General features: G+C 39.9%; 1 protein-coding gene across 3 annotated transcripts in view; it reads left to right on the top strand.

Moving 5' to 3' along the window:
- Nucleotides 1–21,502, top strand: part of HDAC9 (histone deacetylase 9) — a 902,387-nt gene that overhangs the window by 38,576 nt on the left and 842,309 nt on the right. For all 3 annotated transcript variants that reach the window (XM_077268733.1, XM_077268735.1, XM_077268732.1), the window contains exon 2: nt 13,294–13,416. In XM_077268733.1, the coding sequence (XP_077124848.1) occupies nt 13,380–13,416 (37 nt within the window). In that variant the 5' untranslated portion in view covers nt 13,294–13,379. The remainder of the gene's footprint in view (nt 1–13,293; nt 13,417–21,502) is intronic.

Raw genomic sequence — 21,502 nt, 5'->3', positions numbered from 1 at the left:
CATAGCGCTATATATAGACAGAACATTGCGTATGTCAGTTATTGTAAGTACCCATTACCTAGTGGAGATGGCAATATTGTGAATTGTATCTGTCAGTGTCAGTCCGGCCCAGAAACTCTACAGCCATGTTTACTTTGATGTCAGAATGACATTTCCCCCCATTTCTGGATCAGTCCCGTGCTTGAAGGGGGCTGGCTATCATTCCTAGCTCACTAGCCTTCTGTTCTTATACGGACCCCCTTTATACACATCACTGACTAATTATGCAAAGGCCTAAATGCCACAGCCTATGACCGCTACTGATAGTGAGAGATCAGGAAAGCTTTAATAATGAAGATATATTAACGAATTTTACTCGTTTTCACTATAAACACATTTAAATTACCTTCTTATTTTTTCTATCCGGACCACCCATTTTAAGTTGACCGGTCACCTGATTTTGAGCTACAAAATGCATTCATTATAAAAGAAAAAAATGTTTTAGACTTGATAAGACTGGTATACTTACTTTGAAAATCCATGTCAGAATGTTTTTTAGAAAGTTTACCCCATTAAGACTTACAGTAAATTCTGTGCTACCTACTAGTGAGGAGTGCATAGCTTCACACAGCCTCGATCCACATTCCAGATCAGTGCTCTCTGACCATGGACAGGAGCCAAACTATTTTCCTTACCCTCTGGGATCCCAAGCTTGGCTTATGATAAGCTGGGCTAGCAAGAAGTCACTTGCTGTACTGATCACGTCATATCTGGCCAGCGAATCAAATGCCGCATCGGGGAACCCAGAACCTCAGGAGATTTGCCATGGCCAAAGAGCACTGACTTGGATGGTGGATTGGGGTTGCATGACGCGATACCTTCATCTCTAAAATCTGCTGTGTATAGAGGTGCTACGCTTCAGTGTAATCCTGTCTGTAATGATAATGAGACTGTTGGAAATTCTTCTGTACATAACAAGAAGTGTAAGTCTTGTATTAGGCTTAGTGGCCAATGTGAAAATGGCAAAACTTAAGATCTTTTTTTAAAGGGAACCTGTCAGCAGATTTTTCCGCTGTAAGATGCGGCCACTGCCTTTCAGGGTTTATCTACAGCATTCTATAATGCTGTAGATAAGCCCCCGGTCGGACCTGCAAGAGAAGAAAAATAAGTTTTATTATACTCACCTGCGGGGCGGTCCGGTCCGATGGGTGTCGCAGGTCTGGGTCTGGCGCCTCCCAACTTCTTTTGATCGCCGCCCTCCTGCTTCTTCATGGCTTCCCAGCATCGTGCTTCTGCATAGGTGTACTTATCTACCCTGTTGAGGGCAGAGCCAAGTACTGTAATGCACAGGCGCCAGGCCTCTCTGACCTTTCCCAGTGCCTGCGCACTGCAGTACTTTGCTCTACCCTCAACAGGACAGATAAGTACGCCTGCACAGGAGCGCGATGCCGGGGAGCATTGAAGCAACAGGAGGGCGGCATCACAAGAAGATGGGAGGCGCCGGTCCCCGTACCTGCGACACCCATCGGACTGGACCGCATCGGACCCCCCCCCAGGGGATTAAAACAAAACTTATTTTTCTTTTGCAGGTTGGATCGGGGGCTTATCTACAGCATTATAGAATGCTGTAGATAAGCCCTGAAAAGCAGTAACCTCATCTTATAGTGGCAAAATCTGCTGACAGGTTTCCTTTAAATAAAGCATGATGTAGACAATTGAAAAAAAATTATAAAAAATAAATTTAACATAAAAAAACTAACTTAAATAATAGGTACCTTTCTGATGACACAATCCCTGTGTGAAGTGTGATTTTGTGCAGTCTGCCTCAATCCAAATTTTTGACCCAAACCTTTTTTTTGAGACATAGATAGACACATCAATACATGTGCCCTGATACTTCTGAAAGCTATCTTGATAATTCATAACATTTGACTTCAATTTGTATATGATTTGTAATTGGATTTGAGCTAAAATAAAAAAACGTTAAAAGATGCTCCAGAATTGTTGTTTTATGCAAGCATTTACTCCAACAGACAAGTTAGGAGAACTGACAAGGATGAGAGGTGCCGTTCCATTCTGCTCGGAAATTTTGCTCATGGGATTCTATTGAGATTAATCAGCCATAAAAACTGAAGTCTATTAAATATTACATTTGAGGGTGATATCTTTTTCCATTAACTATTTTCTTAGAGAAATTAATGGAAAAATCTATTTGTCTACCTTAACCAGATGGAAAATGTTACTTAGTGGGTAATAGAATTCCCTTTCCGTGGAGAACCCTAATCTAATTAATAAAATCTAAAAAAATCCTAATGTCTGATACTGGAAGCTTAATGTGTTTAACTGACACTGTAATTGTAATATAAAATAATTTGTATAAAAATTGACCTGAACCCCTTCACCCCGAAGTCTGTTTTCAACTTCCTGACCAGGACATTTTTTTCAATTCTGACCACTGTCACTTTATGAGGTCATAACTCTGAAACGCTTCCATGGATCCTGGTGATTCTGAGATTGTTTTCTCATGACATATTGTTCTTTATGATAGTGGTAAAATTTATTCAATATGACTTGCGTTTATTTGTGAAAAAAATGGAAATTTGGCTAAAATGTTGAAAATTTTGCAATTTTTAAACATATAGAGAGTCATATCATACAAAATAGTTAATAAATAACATTACCCACATGTCTGCTTTATATTAGCACAATTTTGGAAACATAATTTTTTTGTTAGGAAGTTATAAGGGTTAAAAGTTGACCAGCGACTTCTCATTTTTACAACAAAATTTGCAAAACCATTTTTTTGGGGGGCCACCTCACACTTGAAGTGACTTTGAGGGGTCTATATGACAGAAAATGCCCAAAAGTGACACCATTCTAAAAACTTCACCTCTCAAGGTACTCAAAACCACATTCAAGAAGCTTATTAACCCTTAAGGTGCTTCACAGGAATTTTTGGAATGTTTAAAAAAAATTGAACATTTAACTTTTTTTCCCAAAATTTTTACTTCAGATCCAATTTGTTTTATTTTACCAAGGGTAACAGGAGAAATTGGACCACAAACATCGTTGTACAATTTGTCCTGAGTACGCCGATACCCCATATGTGGGGGTAAACCACTGTTTGGGCACATGGCAGAGCTCGGAAGGGAAGGAGCGCCATTTGACTTTGTCAAAAAAATTTGCTGGAATTGAGATCGGACACCATGTCGCGTTTGGAGAGCCTCTGATATGCCTAAACAGTGGAAACCCCCCACAAGTGACACTATTTTGGAAAGTAGATCCCTTAAGGAACTAATCTAGATGTGTGGTGAGCACTTTGAACCACCAAGTGCTTCACAGAAGTTTATAATGTATAGCCGTAAAAAAAATCATATTTTTTTCACAAAAATGATATTTTCCCCCCAAAGTTTTTATTTTCCCAAGGGTAACAGGAGAAATTGGACCCCAAAAGTTGTTGTACAATTTGTCCTGAGTACGCTGATACCCCATTTGTGGGGGTAAACCACAGTTTGGGCGCATGGCAGAGCTCAGAAGGGAAGGAGCGCCATTTGACTTTTCAATGCAAATTGGCTGGAATTGAGATGGGACGCCATGTCGCGTTTGGAGAACCCCTGATGTGCCTAAACAGTGGAAACGCCCCACAAGTGACCCCATTTTGGAAAGTAGACCCCCTAAGTAACTTATCTAGATGTGTGGTGTGCACTTTGAACCCCCAATTGTTTCACTAAAGTTTAAAATGTAGAGCCGTGAAAATTAAAAAATCATTTTTTTTCCACAAAATGATCTTTCAGCCCACAATTTATTTTCCCAAGGGTAACAGGAGAAATTGGACCCCAAAAGTTGATGTGCAATTGGTCCTGAGTATACTAATACCCCATATGTGGGGGGAACCACCGTTTGAGTGCATCGCAGAGCTTGGAAGGGAAGGAATGCTGTTTTGGAATGCAGTCTTTGATGGAATGGTCTGCGAGCATCACGTTGCATTTGCAGAGTCCCTGATGTACCTAAACAGTAGAAACCCCCACAAGTGACCCCATATTGGAAGTTAGGCCCCCCAAGGAACTTATCTAGATGTGTTGTGAGAACTTTGAACCAACCAAGTGTTTCGCTAAAGTTTATAACGCAGAGTTGTGAAAATAAAAAATATATTCTTTTCCACAAAAATAATATTTTAGCCCCTAAATTTTTATTTTCACAACGGTAACAGGAGAAATTGGACAGCAAAAGTTGTTGTCCAATTTGTCCTGAGTACACTGATACCCCATATGTGGGGAACCACTGTTTGGGCACACAGCAGAGTTCGGAAGGGAAGGAGCACCATTTTATTTTTTCAACGCAGAATTGGCTGGAATTGAGATCGGACGCCATGTCACGTTTGGAGAGCCCCTGATGTGCCTAAACAGTGGAAACCCCCCCAATTCTAACTTCATCCCTAACCCCAATGCACCCCTAAGTCTAATCACAACCATAACCCTAACCACACCCTTAACCTGAACACACCCCTAACCCTAATCCCAACCCTAACCCTAACCCCAACACACCCCTAACCCTAATACCAGCCCTAATCTCAACTCTAACCATAACCACACCCCTAACCCTGACACACCCCTAACCCTAATCCCAACCCTAACCCCAACCGTAAACATAATCCAAACCTTAACTTTAGCCCCAACCCTAACCCTAACTTTAGCCCCAACCCTAACCCTAACTTTAGCCCCAGCCCTAACCCTAATTTTAGCCCCAACTCTAACCCTAACTTTAGCCCCAACCCTAACTTTAGCCCCAACCCTAACCCTAATGGGAAAATAGAAATAAATACTTTTTTTTTATTTTTTTTATTTTTCCCTAACTAAGGGGGTGATAAAGGGGGGTTTGATTTACTATTTATAGCTGCATTTTATAGCGGGTTTTTATGTTTGGCAGCTGTCACACGCTAAGAGACGCTTTTTATTGCAAAAAATAGTTTTTGCATCACCACATTTTGAGAGCTATAATTTATCCATATTTTGGCCCAGAGAGTCATGAGAGGTCTTGTTTTTTGCGGGACGACTTGATGTTTTTATTGGTACCATTTTCGGGCACATGACATTTTTCTATCGCTTTTTATTCCAATTTATGTGAGGCAGAATAAACAAAAACCAGCAATTCCTGAATTTTTTTTTAGGGGGGGCGTTTATACCGTTCCACGTTTGGTCAAATTGATAAAGCAGTTTTATTCTTCTGGTCAGTACAATTACAGCGATACCTCATTTATATCATTTTTTTATGTTTTGACGCTTTTACACAATAAAAACTATTTTATATAAAAAATAATTGTTTTTGCATCGCTTTATTCTGAGAGCTATATCTTTTTTATTTTTCTGCTGATGATGCTGTCTGGTTGCATTTTTTTTGCGGGTCAAGATGACGTTTTCAGCGGTACCATGCTTATTTATATCCGTCTTTTTGATCACATTTTATTGCACTTTTTGTTTGGCAGTATGATGATAAAGCATTGTTTTTTGCCTCGTTTTTTCTTTTTTTTTTTTGCGGTGTTCACTGAAGGGGTTAAATAGTGGGATAGTTTTATAGCGCGGGTCGTTATGGACACAGCAATACCAAATATGTGTACTTTTATTGTTTTTTTTTTATTTACATAAATAAATGGATTTATTGGAAAATATTTATTTATTGTTTTCTTTATTTGGGGATTTTTTTTTATTTTTTTTTTATACATTCGATTTTTTTTTTTTACTTTATAACATTGTCCCAGGGTGGGACATCACTATATTACATCAGATCGCTGATCTGACACTTTGCATAGCACTGTGTCAGATTAGCGATCTGACAGGCAGTGCAGGAGGCTTTCCAGTGCCTGTTCTCAGCAGGTGGCGGGAAGCCACCTCACATCAGGACCCGGAAGGAGCCCCGAGGCCATTTTGGATCTGGGGAGTCCATGGAGAACAACGGTACAAAGTGATTGCAACGCTAGCGCCAATCGTGGGCATTGCTGCAGGGTGTCAGCTGTCACAAACACGGTGCTCACCGTGAGACCGCGCGATCGTGCCACCGTACTAGTACTGCGGTTTGCGGTAACTCCGTTCCTGCAGAGCAGTACTAGTACGGCGCATGTCGGGAAGGGGTTAAAAAAACTGGAAAATTTATCATTGTATCAATTTGCGATTGATGTTTTGTTGCATTATGTACAGATGGAATCTCAACTTGTTTATGATTACAAGAGAAAAGCTTATTTTCTGTATTTGTAATATTTTTTTTTTACTTTTTCAAAGTGTGTAGGAGCAACCCTCCTAAGCCATCTATATGAGCATGTAGGTGATAGAAAGATGAATAAAAATGATACCATGATAATTGCGATCTGATGTCTTATTCCAGAGAAATTCACATTTTTCTTAATATGTAAATGAGCTGTTAAGATCTATGTGATGAACATAGATCTTTCTGAGAATCTGCCTCTAGGGCTTATTTTAACCCCTTCACAACCTGGGATGTATTCAGTACGTCTTGGCCGGCTGGTACTTACCGACCTTTGTCATACTGAGTACGTCCAGGCGATTTTGTGCACACAGAAGCTGTGTGCGCATGGTCGCCGCCGAGTGTCATCTGATTCTGACAGCTTACACTTGGCACTCAGTGCAGAAGTGGTTCCTGCAACCTGTGGTTCCTAGAACCCCCTTTGCACTCCGATTGGCGCTCCCACAACGTCATCGCGGGGGCTCAATCGGTACCATGGTGACTTGATGTCATGATGACAACATCTGGGTCATCAGACTATGGCAAGCCACTCAGACCATGCTCTGAGCACAGTTTGAGGGGCTTGTGTCAGTGTAGTACTGACAGTTTCATTTCGATGCTCCTTCATCAGGTTCTGAAAGTAAAAGTCCCATAGTGGGACAAAGTAAAAAAGTTGAGAAAAAATTGTAAAAATATATATATATATATTACACTGATAAATTTCTATTTGTATAAAAAAAAGTATCACCGTTTGGTATTGCCGTGTCCAGGATGACCTGCCCCATCAGGTCCCACTAGTTAACCCCTTCATTGAACACGGTTCAAAAAAAGGGGAGGTCAAAAAGTTAAGCTTTTTATCATATCGCCAAACAAAAAGTGGAATAAAACGCAATAAAAAAACCAGGAATGTAAATAAAAATAGTACAGCAGAAAACGTCATCTTGTCCTGCAGAAAACAATCCATCATATACTATTGGTCCATCAGCGGAAAAATAAAAAAGATTTATCTCACCGAATAAAGTGATGCAAAAATATTTTTGATGCCATTTTTACCTATTTCTCCTTGTGAAAATGTAAAATCTGGGGCTAAAACATGTTTCTGGTAACAATTTAATTATTTTTTCTTCACTGCCCAATGGTATAAAATTCTGTGACCCCTGTGATGTCAATATGATCATTGGATCCCTAGATTAACTCAGGAGGTGTAGTTTGGAAAATGAGGTCACTTATGAGGAGTTATGCTGTTCTGGTACCTCAAGGGCTCTCCCAGTGGGTCATGGCACCCGCAAACCATAACAGTAAAATTTGTACTCTGATATGGCGTTCTTTCCCTTCTGAGCTTTGCACTGTGCCTGAAAAGTATTTCCCATTTACATGTAGGATATTGGCGCACCGAGGAGAAATGTTTAAACCAAAAAGATCCATTTTCTCCTATTAGTCCTTCGAAAAATTTAAAACTTGAGGGGGGTTCTGCTGTTGTGGCACTTCAGGGGCTCTGTCAATGTGGCATGACACCCTCAAATCATTCCAACAAAATCTGAACTCCAATATGGCGCTTCTTCCCTTCTGAGCTTGCACTGTGCCTTAAAAGTAGTTTTCGACCACATATGGGATTTTGGCGCACTCAAGAGAAATTGCAGAAGAAATTTTGTCGTCCATTTTTTCCTTCTATCCTTGTAAAAATAAAAAATTTGGGACTAAAATAAACAGTTTGTGGGAAAAAGTCATTTTGACATATCACCATTGTAAAATTATGTGAAGCACCTGGGGGTTCAAGGTTCTCACCACATGTCTAGTTAAATTCCTTGAGGGGTCTAGTTTCAAAAATGGCGTCACTTGTGTGGGGTTTCCAGAGCTTAGGCACAAACTCTCCAAACATAACATGACACCCCCAACTCAGGAGAAATTGCACAACAAATTGTATGGTGCAATTTCTCCTGTTACACTTGTTAAGGTACCGTCACATTAAGCGACGCTGCAGCGATATCGACAACGATGCCGATCGCTGCAGCGTCGCTGTGTGGTCACTGGAGAACTGTCACACAGACAGCTCTCCAGCGACCAACGATGCCGAAGTCCCCGGGTAACCAGGGTAAACATCGGGTTACTAAGCGCAGGGCCGCGCTTAGTAACCCGATGTTTACCCTGGTTACCCTACATACTTACATTGCCTTGTCTGTCGCGTCCCTCGCCTTCAGCTTCCCTGCACTGTGTAAGCGCTGGCCCTAAAGCACAGCGGTGGCGTCACCGCTGTGCTCTGCTTTACGGCCGGCACTGACACATTCAGTGCAGGAAGCTCTGAGCAGCAGCGCGGACGCCGGGGGACGTGACAGACATCAGAGGGTGAGTATGTACTGTTTTTTTTTTACTTTTACAATGGTAACCAGGGTAAATATCGGGTTACTAAGCGCGGCCCTGCGCTTAGTAACCCGATATTTACCATGGTTACCATTGTAAAACATTGCTGGCATCGTTGCTTTTGCTGTCAAACATGACGATACACGCCGATCTGACGACCAAATAAAGTTCTCGACTTTCAGCAACGACCAGCGATATCACAGCAGGATCCAGATCGCTGCTGCGTGTCAAACACAACGATATCGCTATCCAGGACGCTGCAACGTCACGGATCGTTGTCGTTCTCGTTGCAAAGTCGTTTAGTGTGAAGGTACCTTTAAACTTAAAAGAAATGGGGCTAAAATAACTTTTTTGTGGGAAAAATATGATTTTTTTTTGTAAATTCTTTATTTGTAAACAACCAAAGTCAAATGTACAGGAAAACAGTAGCATGTCAACATAACAGAAAGTAATACCACGAATAAACTGTATTCATAATATGACATGCAGGGTAGGAGAGGGAAAGGAAGGGTGAGAGGGAAAGTAGGAGGGGGAGCGAAGTGAAGAGAGGGGTAGGAATTAAAAAGAGGGGAAGGAAAAATAAAGGGTAATGACAACTTCCTAGATACAATAATGGAACAAAATTAACACAGATAGCAGTCCATACAATCAACATTTAGCGTCAAAGTCCCTGAACAAAGAAAGCGAGAAACATCAAGCAGTGGAGGAAGAACTAAGGAGATCGTGGAGATGACGATCTCTCCAAGGTAACCATCTCTTGAGATATACAGTACAGACCAAAAGTTTGGACACACCTTCTCATTTAAAGATTTTTTTGTATTTTCATGACTATGAAAATTGTACATTCACACTGAAGGCATCAAAACTATGAAGTAACACATGTGGAATTATATACTTAACAAAAAAGTGTGAACAACTGAAAATACGTCTTATATTCTAGGTTCTTCAAAGTAGTCACCTTTTGCTTTGATGACTGGTTTGCACACTCTGGGCATTCTCTTGATGAGCTTCAAGAGGTAGTCACCGGAAATAGTTTTCACTTCACAGGTGTGCCCTGTCAGGTTTAATAAGTGGGATTTCTTGCCTTATAAATGGGGCTGGGACCATCAGTTGTGTTGTGCAGAAGTCTGGTGGATACACAGCTGATTGTCCTACTGAATAGACTGTTAGAATTTGTATTATGGCAAGAAAAAAGAAGCTAAGTAAAGAAAAACGAGTGGCCAACATTACTTTAAGAAATGAAGGTCAGTCAGTCCGAAAAATTGGGAAAACTTTGAAAGTGTCCCCAAGTGCAGTTGCAAAAACCATCAAGCGCTACAAAGAAACTGGCTCACATGAGGACCGCCCCAGGAAAGGAAGACCAAGAGTCACCTCTGCTTCTGAGGATAAGTTTATCCGAGTTACCAGCCTCAGAAAACACAGGTTAACAGCAGCTCAGATTAGAGACCAGGTCAATGCCACACAGAGTTCTAGCAGCAGACACATCTCTACAACCACTGCTAAGAAGAGACTTTGTTCAGCAGGCCTTCATGGTAAAATAGCTGCTAGGAAACCACTGCTAAGGACAGGTAACAAGCAGAAGAGACTTGTTTGGGCTAAAGAACACAAGGAATGGACATTAGACCAGTGGAAATCTGTGCTTTGGTCTGATGAGTCCAAATTTGAGATCTTTGGTTCCAACCACCTTTTCTTTGTACGACACAGAAAAGGTGAACAGATGGACTCTACATGCCTGGTTCCAACAAGATTGTTGGAAGACAATTTCCGGTGACTACCTCTTGAAGCTGATAAAGAGAATGCCAAGAGTGTGCAAAGCAGTCATCCAAGCAAAAGGTGGCTACATTGAAGAACCTAGAATATAAGACATATTTTCAGTTGTTTCACACTTTTTTGTTAAGTGTATAATTCGACGTGTTAGTTCAAAGTTTTGATGCCTTCAGTGTGAATTTACAATTTTCATAGTCATGAAAATACAGAAAAATCTTTAAATGAGAAGGTGTGTCCAAACTTTTGGTCTGTACTGTAGATCATGGTTGGCCATCTCCCAACTCGTAAGCTCCTCTAAGCGGGAAATTTGGTCAATTTTGGAGAACCACTCCAACAAAGTGGGAGGCGATTCATCTCTCCAATGCAAGGTAATTAAATGTTTTGCAGCACAAATCATCAGAGGGAGAAGGTTATGCTTTTTGGGCCTAAAATTTTTAGATGGGCAATAGAGTAAAACTTCTGTCTCTTGAAGGTTAGCTTTGGTAATATGTAATTTTTGAAGAGTGTTATTGATATCGTCCCAAAATTTCTTTAGGAAAAATATGATTTTTTTATTTTCACAGCTGAACGTTATAAACTTCTGTGAAGCACCTGGTGGTTCAAGGTGCTCACCAAACATTTAGATAAACATTTAGACCCCTTGAGGGGTCTAGTTTTCAAAATAGTGTCACTTGTATGGGGGGGTTCTACTGTTTGGTCACACCAGGGGCTCTCTGAATTGGACATGGCGTTCACTAATGTTTCCTGCAAATTTTGCATTCAAAAAATCAAATTGTGCTCCTTCCCTTCCAAGCTCTGCTATGCACCCAAACAGTAGTTTTCCTCCTCATATGGGGTATCGGCACACTTAGAAATTGTGTATGGTGCAATTTCTTCTGTTACCTTTGTGACAATAACAAATTTGGGGCTGAATGAACATTTTTGTGAAAAAATGTTGTGATTTTTTGTTTTCACGGCTCAACGTTATAATTTTCTGTGAAGCTCCTGTGGTTCAAGGTGTTCACTACAGATTTAGATAAGTTCCTTGAGGGGTCTAGTTTCCAAAATGGGGTCACTTGTTGGGGGTTTCCACTGTTTAGGCACACCAGGGGCTCTCCAAAAGGGACATGTCGTCAGCTTTCGATTCTAGCCAATTTTGCGTTCAAGAAGTCAAACTGCGCTCCTTCCCCTTCCGAGGCCTGCTCTGCGCACAAACAGAACTTTTACCACACATTTTGACATACTCAGGAGACATTGAAAAACTAATTTTGGGTCAATTTTCTCCTGTTTCCCTTGCAAAAATAAAGAAATTTAGGTCTAAAGTAAAATTTTTGAGAATGAAAAAAAGTTAAATGTTCATTTTTTCCCTCCACCTTTATTCCTATGAAGCACTTGAAAGGTTAATAAACTTTTTGAATATGGTTTTGAGCACCTTGAATGGTGCAGTTTTTAGAAAGGTGTCACTTTTGGGTATTTTCTGTCTGTCATATAGGCCCCACAAAGTCTCTTCAAATGTGATGTGGTCCCTAAAAAATAATTTTGCAAATTTTGTTGGAAAAATAAAATTGCTGGTCAACTTTTAACCCTTCTAGCTTCCTAACAAAAATATTTGTTTTAAAAATTGTACCAAAGTAAAGTAGACATATGGTATGATATGTTAATTATTAATTTGCGTGACATAACTTTGATTTAATGGCATTAAAATTAAAAGTTTGAAAATTGCAAAATATCTGCCAAATTTCCAATTTTTTCACAAATAAACGCAAGTCATATTGAAAACATTTTATGACTATCATGAAGTACAATATGTCACTAAAAAACATTCTCAGAATCCCTGGGATCTGTTGAAACGTTCCTGAGTTCTTACTTCATAAAGTAACACTGGTCAAAATTGCAAAATTTGGCCTGGCCATGAAGGTGAAAACAGGCTTGGAGGTTGAAGGGGTTAAATGAAAGGGGCATCACCAATGTGAGACATGTAGATCAGGAGTGCAGACTGTCAGTCATTACTTCTCACTCTGGTAATGCCCCATTTAGTTTAAAAAAAGCTCTGGAGGTAGAATCTCAGGAGATCTATGTCCAGCCCATAGATCTTCACAACTCATTTACATATTAAGAAAAATGTGGATTTTTTTGGAATAAGACATCGGATCGACGATATCAAGATATCATTTTATTCAAGTTCCTATGACCTACATGCCTATATAAATGGCTTAGGAGGGTTGATCGTACTGACAAATTCCCTTTTTTTTTGTTCCAGTTCATTTTTGTATATCAGCACACACTCACCCAAAAGTACCTGGTTACCAATTTCATGCTTCCAGAATCAGTTTTGATGGAGTGTGATTACAGTTCTTACAATATAGCTATTATTTGTCTATCTTGTAACACCTTAAATAAACCATTATCTTCTGCTTATGATATTGTGCCGCACATTTTGTAATTTTCCAAAATAAATGAAGATTTGTCTCTCCAGCCAGCCGCCTCTCTTCCGGTCTGCCTTTTACTTTTTAGTCTTCTTTTGTAAGTAGTTCTCCATTATAGAGATACATATTGCAGAGCACGCTGTGCATTAGTGAATTACCATCAAGGGCTTACACAGGGGAGTTCAATCCCTATTTATATAATTTTCTACATTGTGTTTAAGCAAGCCCAGGATCCGAGCATTTCAGTTCCTTAGTTATACAGAACAATAGGTTTGGAATCTTTCAGCTTTGGATTGAATTACTTGGGCTCATGAAACGGAAAATTCTTATTGTTTCACTAAATCATTCAGCGAGTGTTACTGTTTTCTGCTTTGTTTTGAAGATAATTTTGTTTTTAACATGCAAATAGGATAATAGCAAAGAAGCAATATAAGGTAGATTTTTTTAATGCTATTCCACAAATGCAGGTATTTTGTAACAATATTTTGTATTATGCCTTCTGAAATACTAAAGGATAGTAGAGGTCAAACTTTTTCCTTCTGGTTTGCAGATCTTTCATTTGACCTACCCAATATTGAAACATCTTTCCCTGTCTCTACAAGATCGTGGATTTGAGTTCTATCCGAGTTGGTCAGCATGTCGTCTCCAAGCGTGAGCTCCACAGCACAACCAGGTCAGCCTTTTTATTTACCAATATATCAATTTACATAATTTCATTTTTTTAATGAATAGTGTTATGCAATGATTGCTTGAAGGAGTTGGAGACTTTGAACAGACGTCTTTCTTATATCCATACATACGTTCTACAAATGTCCTTTGACGTCAATGGAGGCAGAACAGTATTTTTATTCCTACATTATCACGGTGGGAGGTAAACAATGTTTGGCCACTTTTACCACTAATATATGTAAATTTTTATGGGTCCCAGCTCCAGGGTCTTACATGTCTTCCTCTAATAAGAAGGCACTGCTTTGATTTTTTGCATTTATTAAGGTCCGACCACTGAGTTCCCCAGCGATCCCAAGAGCTGGCTCTGGGACTCCTGGAATGGCACTCAGTCCTCAGTGGAGTAGAGGTGCTCTTGTTTGGTGTCTGATACATTCATTATCAAAGGGACTACTGAAAATAGCTGAGCTCAGTGCTTGGCTTTTCCAGCAGTCGCATTGGCACTCAATGGAGCAGAGGTTCAGCATGCCCACCTCCATTCCATTTAAAGCAGGGCGGTAAGATGATGTAAGAAATTTGAAGATTGTTCCAGCTCCTTTTCAATTAAAAGTCCTTTATTGATCCATATCCTTAAAAATCCAAATCCTTAAAAATGATGAAGATCTCTTAGATCGAAACGCGTAACTATTAGCAGGTTTTTGTCGCTCTTCACATTCCCTTTTGTGCAGGGATGATTTTTAAGGATATGGATCAATAAAGGACTTTTAATTGAAAAGGAGCTGGAACAATCTTCACATTTCTTACATCTTCAAGCTGCTGCTACGTCTGGGTCAGGACGGGTTCACGTGCTCCTGTGGTCTGTTGGTGAGCTGACTGGGCCTTTGGCCCCTGTATTTTTCTATTGGTAGAGTCCTGATGTCAGGATCGCTGGGGTCTCAACAAGCAGACCACTAGTGATCAGTAAGTTATTCTATGTACAGGAGCTAAATTATGATTCTCGAAATAATACTTTAAACACTGTCTAGTTTAAGGATAGACCAAAGATATGTGATATGTGGTGGTCTGATCATGGCATGACCAACTGGCCGCATCACTCCTGTAAATTGTTGCATAGACAGAGTGGCTCATCCATACGCAGCTGGCCCTATTTAGTCCCGTTCAGTTAATGAAATAAGCTACATCAAATAAATGAGTTGCATCAAGGGGATATTTTTAGTTTCAGATAGATTTGACAGGCTGTTCACAGATTGTTAAAAAATAAATAGACATGGTTCCAAAGATAAGCAGAAATGAGTCCAAGGTATTGAACACATGCAAGAGACATATAGGAAAACAAAGCCTACTGGGGACATTGGGAACGACGTCTTCCAGTTATTAGTTACTACTCATAACAATGTGTAATGGGGAAGATTTCATGTACTAAGCTGAGGTGGATGAGGCTGTAATTATATTAAGGCTATACTTCGTTACTTTGTTTAAATTAAAGACATTGGTGATGTACAAACTTGGTGCTTTGCATGTTGAAGAGTTAAAGAAGCACTCCTCCTCCCATCAAAGGTTTATCCTCTTAATATATTGCAGTCACCATTCTATACAGCACTATGTACTTACAATTGCTCATTTTGCCTTTCTACCCAGATAATTATTCTCTTTTCCATTAGATCTATGACATACCCTGATTAAAAGCTGACTAATTGAATCCTACGAAGATCTATGTAGAAACAGGAAGTCTCTTTTTCCTGTATATTTTGCATTAGGCTACAGTCACATGATCAGTATTTGGTCAGTATTTTTTCTCAGTATTTATAAGCCAAAAGCAGATGAGGAACAATCAGAGAAAAGGTATAATAGAAACACGTCAGCAATTCTGCATTTTTGACCCACTCCTGGATTTGGCTTACAAATACTGATGTGAAATACTGACCAAATAGTGATGGCATGACCACAGCCTAAGAATTGCAATTCTGCACACTGCAAAGTCCTTGGCAGGGAAAGGAGGGAGCAGCTGGGTCAGGAATTGAAGGAGGGAATGATTTTTGCAGGGAATAAAGACTTCTTTTCTACATAGTGCAGAGAAAAGAGACTAATTAGCTGGGTAAAACGGGAAAATGAGCAATTGTAAGTACACAGTGCTATGCAATATGATAATTGCAATATGATAATTGCAATATATTAAGACTGAAAATTCATTTCTCTTATAGCACGCACAGTCACAGCCGCAGCCGCCAATTTCCGGCAGCTGTAAAAAAAATCTCCTACTTATCTTCCCTGCGCGCCCTCGCAGCATCCTGTTCCGGCTTCCAGCAGCTCCTGCAGCCGAGCGATTACATGTCTCCGGTGAAGGGAGAGAGGTAAATATTCATTACCTTAATGAATGGGGACATGTGATCGCTCAGCAGCAGGAGCTGCTGGAAGCTGGGACAGGATGCTGCAAGGGCACGCAGGGAAGATAAGTAGGAGTTTTTTTATGCTTTTCTCATGGGGGCCATGCATTCAAGGATAGGGATGAGGAACCATGCATACAAGGATAGGGATGAGGAGCCATGAATACAAGGATAGGGAGGAGGAGCCATACATACAAGGATAGGGATGAGGAGCCATGAATACAAGGATAGGGATGAGGGGCCAGTGCATACAAGGACAGGGATGGGGAGCCATGTATTCAAGGATAGGATGAGGGGACAATGCATATCAGGATAGGGATGAGGGTACAATGCATACCCAGCTTATACTTGAGCCAATACATTTTCCCAGTTTTTCATGGCCAAATTAGGTGCCTCGGCTTATACTCATGTCAACTTATACATGAGTATATACGGTAAATAAACATATAAAATAATAAATGTATGCATATACATTAAAAGTCGACCTGCTGTTCAGATGTTCAGTCTTAAGTTTTTTTTAACCGCTTCAGATCTCTAAAGATGTGAAGTGGTTAAAAGAAGTGACAAGTACATTCTTCAGGAGGCTTTAGTTCAATAGTTTATAAAAAAAAAAAATAATAATACAAAAAGCTGGTGGCCAAAAATGCTGCAAAAAGCGTTCAGGAAATGTCCGGAAAGGCGCAAAATAAAAAGATGCTGCAGGACAAAAGAAGCCAGCGTATCCTGAAACTTCTGCATCCCAACAAATTCGGCATCATGTGTACATACCCTTAACCTGAGGGCGGTGTAGGTTTGGATTTATTTTTCCCTGAATAATTAAGACCTTCATTCATAAACTGCATTTTGTGATTATTTGAGTTATTTTTGTCTAATATTTACATTTGTTTGGAGATCTGAAACATTTTATTGTGACAAACATGAAAAAGAATAGGAAATCAAGAAGGGGGCAAACACTTGTTCACATAACTGTAGTTTCTTTCTAGATTTGTTTGGATTTCTCAGACTGTTGGGCACATTCATATTTGTGTATTTCCTACCAGTAGAAAAATACAAAGCATTTAACCAAGTAGTAAAATCAGCAATTTGGTTTGCTAGAGAGAAAAAGAGGCAATCCTTTAATTAGTGGGTTTGTTTGATGGCAGATAAATCAGAATGGAATTACTGTTCTGCAGAAATCTGGAATAAAAGACAGACAGAGATTGTGCATCCCAGTAATACAACTAAGACTAATCACCTAAGTGGCTGAATCTCTTTCTTCTTTGCAATATCTATAAATAGAATTTTACAAATGGTTCCTTTATGTTTTTTTCGGAGTTTATTTCGGAAGCAATAAAAAATGCAATACATGAACCACTTCATAAATGCCAGGTCAGCCTCTGCCACCTTAGTAATCCAAATCAAATTATCGGATGTCTTTCCAAATCTACAGTTGCAGATCTGAAGGGAGACTGGCAAATGTTAACTTGCAAGCAGCAGTAAATGACTCATAGCAGAGCAACATCCCCAAAGTGAATGTGTCTTCAGAAAATCAACTTAAATCAGGTTTTCATATTACACAGATTTCTTTTAACGTTTTTGGCAATTATTATTATGATACAGGAACCCCCAGTCACAATATTCGATATTACAGCTGAAACTGCTTTGCCTCCCTTGACAATGATTTTTTTCATGGGCCATAGTCTTCATTGTGCTTAATACATGTGTTGTTTCCTAAAACAACAGGAAATTACAGTCTAAAAAGCCCATTTTAATAAAGATGATGATATAGAAGAAAGACTATCAAATTAATAAAACATAAAAATACAAAAAAACTATAAGCCATTTTTCAATGACACATTCTTTTAAAGTGATGGTTGCAGATAGTCTGCTGTTTGATGGTTGACATGGTGGAAAACTTGGTCCTGATGTTATAGCTCTGGAGTCTACTGTCACTGTATTAGAGAGATGCCTGTAGTGATACAATGCTGTACACATAGTTAAGGCTGGGTTCACACTGCATCTGTGGCATAACACGGTGTAACGTAGTCCGTTAACGCCACCATTATGCCCTATGTCGGACGCAAGGCTAGCGCACGCCCACAATGGGTGTGCGCTAGCGGTGTGCCATCATTGAGTGATGGACCCTGGGACGCGGGCTGCAGCGTTTCCGGGTCCGTCACTGCTAGCGCAGATAGAGCATCTGCTAGCTCTATCTGCGCTAGCGCGATGGAAAGTCGGCACTTGCGTTAACAGCAGCCCGTTGACGCATGTGTTGAACGGGCTGCTGTTAACGCAATGTGAACCTAGCCTTAGAGTTACAGTGTGCATTGTGATATGCGATTTGTAGGTTCTATATAGTATTTTGTCTGATTTTTCACTTTACTTGCTCATGCCTGTAAAAGTGTAACGTGACCCCCATGATGTTGGGAGCCACAGACTGTGTGATAGCTTCCATCAAAGCACTTTAGGCCGAACTAGATTGGCCGTCTCTGCATGGAGAATGGAGTTTCAGAGACATGAAGTACTTTTAGAAATATATCATAAGAGCTTCTTCACACAACAATTTTCAATCCGAGCGCTGTCAATAAAAAAAAACTTCACTCAGGCCAATGTTATTCAGTGGGGCAGTGCAGACAAGCAATTTCACAGGCTTAATCTGCGTCTGAAAAAAAAATTGCAACATGCACTAGTTTCTTCCATGAGTCTGATAAGACTCATCCATTCAAGTCTATCGGTGCGCTAAAGAAGTCGGATGCCATATAGGGCCACAGTACAGCATCCATTTTTCAGATACATTACAATTTTTGAATGTATTATTACCTCTTTTTTAAATGCCTGGTGAGGCCACATCTAGAATATGGGATCCAGCTTTGGGCTCCACAATTTAAAAAGGATATTCAGAAGTTAGAATCAGTTCAAAGTCGGGCAACTAGGTTATTACAATGGATGGAAGGCCTGTCATATGATGAGAGAGTGGAAAAGTTGGGTTTGTTTAGCTTAGAAGAAAGACGCCTCAGAGGAGATCTCATTTACATGTATAAATATACGATTGGTCAGTACAAAGAACTTGCACATGAACTATTCCTTCCAAAGACCGTACTGAGGAATAGGGGGCACTCATCATGGGTGTAAGAAAGGCGATTCCGGCAGCGAAATAGAAAAGGGTTTGTTACAGTTAGAGCAGTCAGACTGGAATGCCGACCACAAGAGGTACACATAACATTGTGGGTTATATATAATTTGGTGACAAAAAACGCATAATTGGTGGAGAAAGGTTGAGCTTCATGGACCTACTGTAGGTCTTTTTTCAACCTGTGTAACTATGTAACATAGGAAACTGTAAATGGTCTTGTAAATTAAAAACAGCTGCTGTAAAACAACAAATTGCATAAGGATGATAAGTGAGAAAAATCATCCAAGTTTTCTGGATGAAACTCTGATGATTTTTTTACACTTGTGTGAACCTGCCCTAAGGATTATTCCTGTGATCAGGAGTATTAATGCCTGACATGAACATTGTAAAACTTCATTCAGCATTTTCAAGTGTCCTTCCCACCATGTGTAACCAGAAACCGCCAAGCCTAACTGAACAGAGTATCAATTGTAAGGGAATGTTGCTCACATTGTAATAATGCAGGTCAGCCTAAAGACCCGCCCCAGAGAGTCCTGTAAGCTCCGCCCTTTTCCATTTACCAATGGGATGGTGCTTACATGATTCTGTAGGTGTGTGTCTTCAAGGTGCTCTGCATTATTAGATGGTGGCCCGATTCGAACGCATCAGATATTCTAGAATATGTAAACGTGACTGAAGTACATCACACTGTGACTGACAGAACTTGTTCAGTAAACGTGAGTGAACTACGTTGCGCTGTGAGTGGGGGTTCAATTCTGCGCTAATATCGCTGATTGGTTGCGGCTAGCCGGGCGTGACCAATCCGCGAAGCTGGGTTTAAATTGTGCACCAATATCGCTGATTGGTCGCTTCCGGATGGCCGCGACCAATCAGTGAAGCGGTGTTTAAATCCCACGCCAATATCACTGATTGGTCGCGCCCAGCCGGCTGTGATCAATCAGCGAAGTGTGGTTCAAATCCTGCGCCAATAAGCGGCTGGACTGCGCCAGTCGCTGATTGGTCGCGGGAGGCTGGTGCGACCAATCTGCGATGCAGGATTTCCGTTACAGACAGACAGAATTAGATGATTATATAGTAGATGAGCAATGCCAAAAAAGCACTACAAATAAAAATCCACATCTCTGCAACTGAATGGCGGATTATAAAAATAAAAAATAAAAAAATGAATACTCAGGGGAGCAGTGGGAATAAAATGAGAGCAATAACTGGCAACTTTAGCTTGCTGATGGTTCCTGTTTACAGTTCAGAGGATCACTGGAGCCTCTTTGCTGATGGACTCGTCACAGGCTACAGAACCTTTTTTGAGAACATCATGTGTCTCATTGCCATGTCAATAGAATTGTTAAGTATGTGAATTCATAGTGATCTTACAACCCCTGAACATAAACCCCTTTGCCGCAGCTTAGAGCTTTTTTTACTTCTAAGAACAGGACCATTCAAACCAATAGCAGTTTTCTTAGTATGTTACTTTGTATTTCTAGTAGCAGAAATCTGTAAGCAGTGTCTGAAGGGGTTAAAGCTCATCATATGCAGAAAACTGGTGGTCTAAAATAAATCACCAATACAGTTTTATCCAATATATCTATGCCATAACAGAAGACCTTTTGACTTAATTTCCCCTTTAATTACTGAATTAATATCCTAGATCTATAGGTTTTGATAAAGCTTAGATCTTAAATTAGGTAAATAAACTGTTCACCAGGATATTGTATGAAATATATTAAATTGTGATGGCACTGAGACTGTTTCCGATAGTACGAAATCGCTACACTAGTTGAATATTTTATACGCTGGCATTAAAATAATATATATTGTGTCAGCTTGCTTTGACATAGAGCTGGAAGTGAAGAGGATATGCCGAGCACTAAACTGCTGAAATAATAGATGTGGTGTGGCATTTCTTTATTACTGAAGTTATTATCCGTAGTATTATAATTATGCTGCTCACAGTGCCGGAGCTGAAACATCTCCTCTAATATAATAACCTCATAAAAGTTAACCTAGACCAGCAACAGTAGGAATATATACAACTGGAGAATCTTGTTAGAGAATCAAGGTGATTGCTGCCTTACAGAAACCATCTCAACAATGAAATAGTCCTTCAACTCTTACAGCTTCTAGGCTGGGAAATTGGAATAGCTTCTTCTATAAGGTATGAGCCAGTATTCGATAACTCACTAATAGTCACACAGGTCTTGTCCTCAGTTGTCCTGGTGTGACAGGGGGTGGGCATCGCTGTTGATTGTTCTTCCAGGTCTCATAAGTGGTGCTTTTCTAAAATAGAACCATCTGGTTTAATCACCACTGGGATTTTGGACCTGCTATTTGAGACTATATTTTTGTACCTTTTATTCTCTTGCGGCTAATTCTCCTGAGGTCTCTGTGTCATCAGACCTATGGTACAGGAAATAGACCTGCTTGGTACATTATGTCAGTTGCTTTTGTTATTTGCGAGGATGAAAAAAAAAAGATAACTCTAAGCAAGATCCAAATTTGGGATAAAGGGGCTACATGATTGCTGCGCCAATTAAAAACTGTGTCATATCATGACCATCATCATTTTCTAACCAATTCCTTTACTTTTTTTGGTGAGTAAT

Source organism: Ranitomeya variabilis, chromosome 6 (assembly GCF_051348905.1).
Source record: "Ranitomeya variabilis isolate aRanVar5 chromosome 6, aRanVar5.hap1, whole genome shotgun sequence".
In the NCBI taxonomy this organism is placed as follows: Eukaryota; Metazoa; Chordata; class Amphibia; order Anura; family Dendrobatidae; genus Ranitomeya; species Ranitomeya variabilis.
The sequence above is the reverse complement of the archived record's forward strand: the minus strand, read 5'-3'. Positions and strand labels throughout refer to the sequence as shown.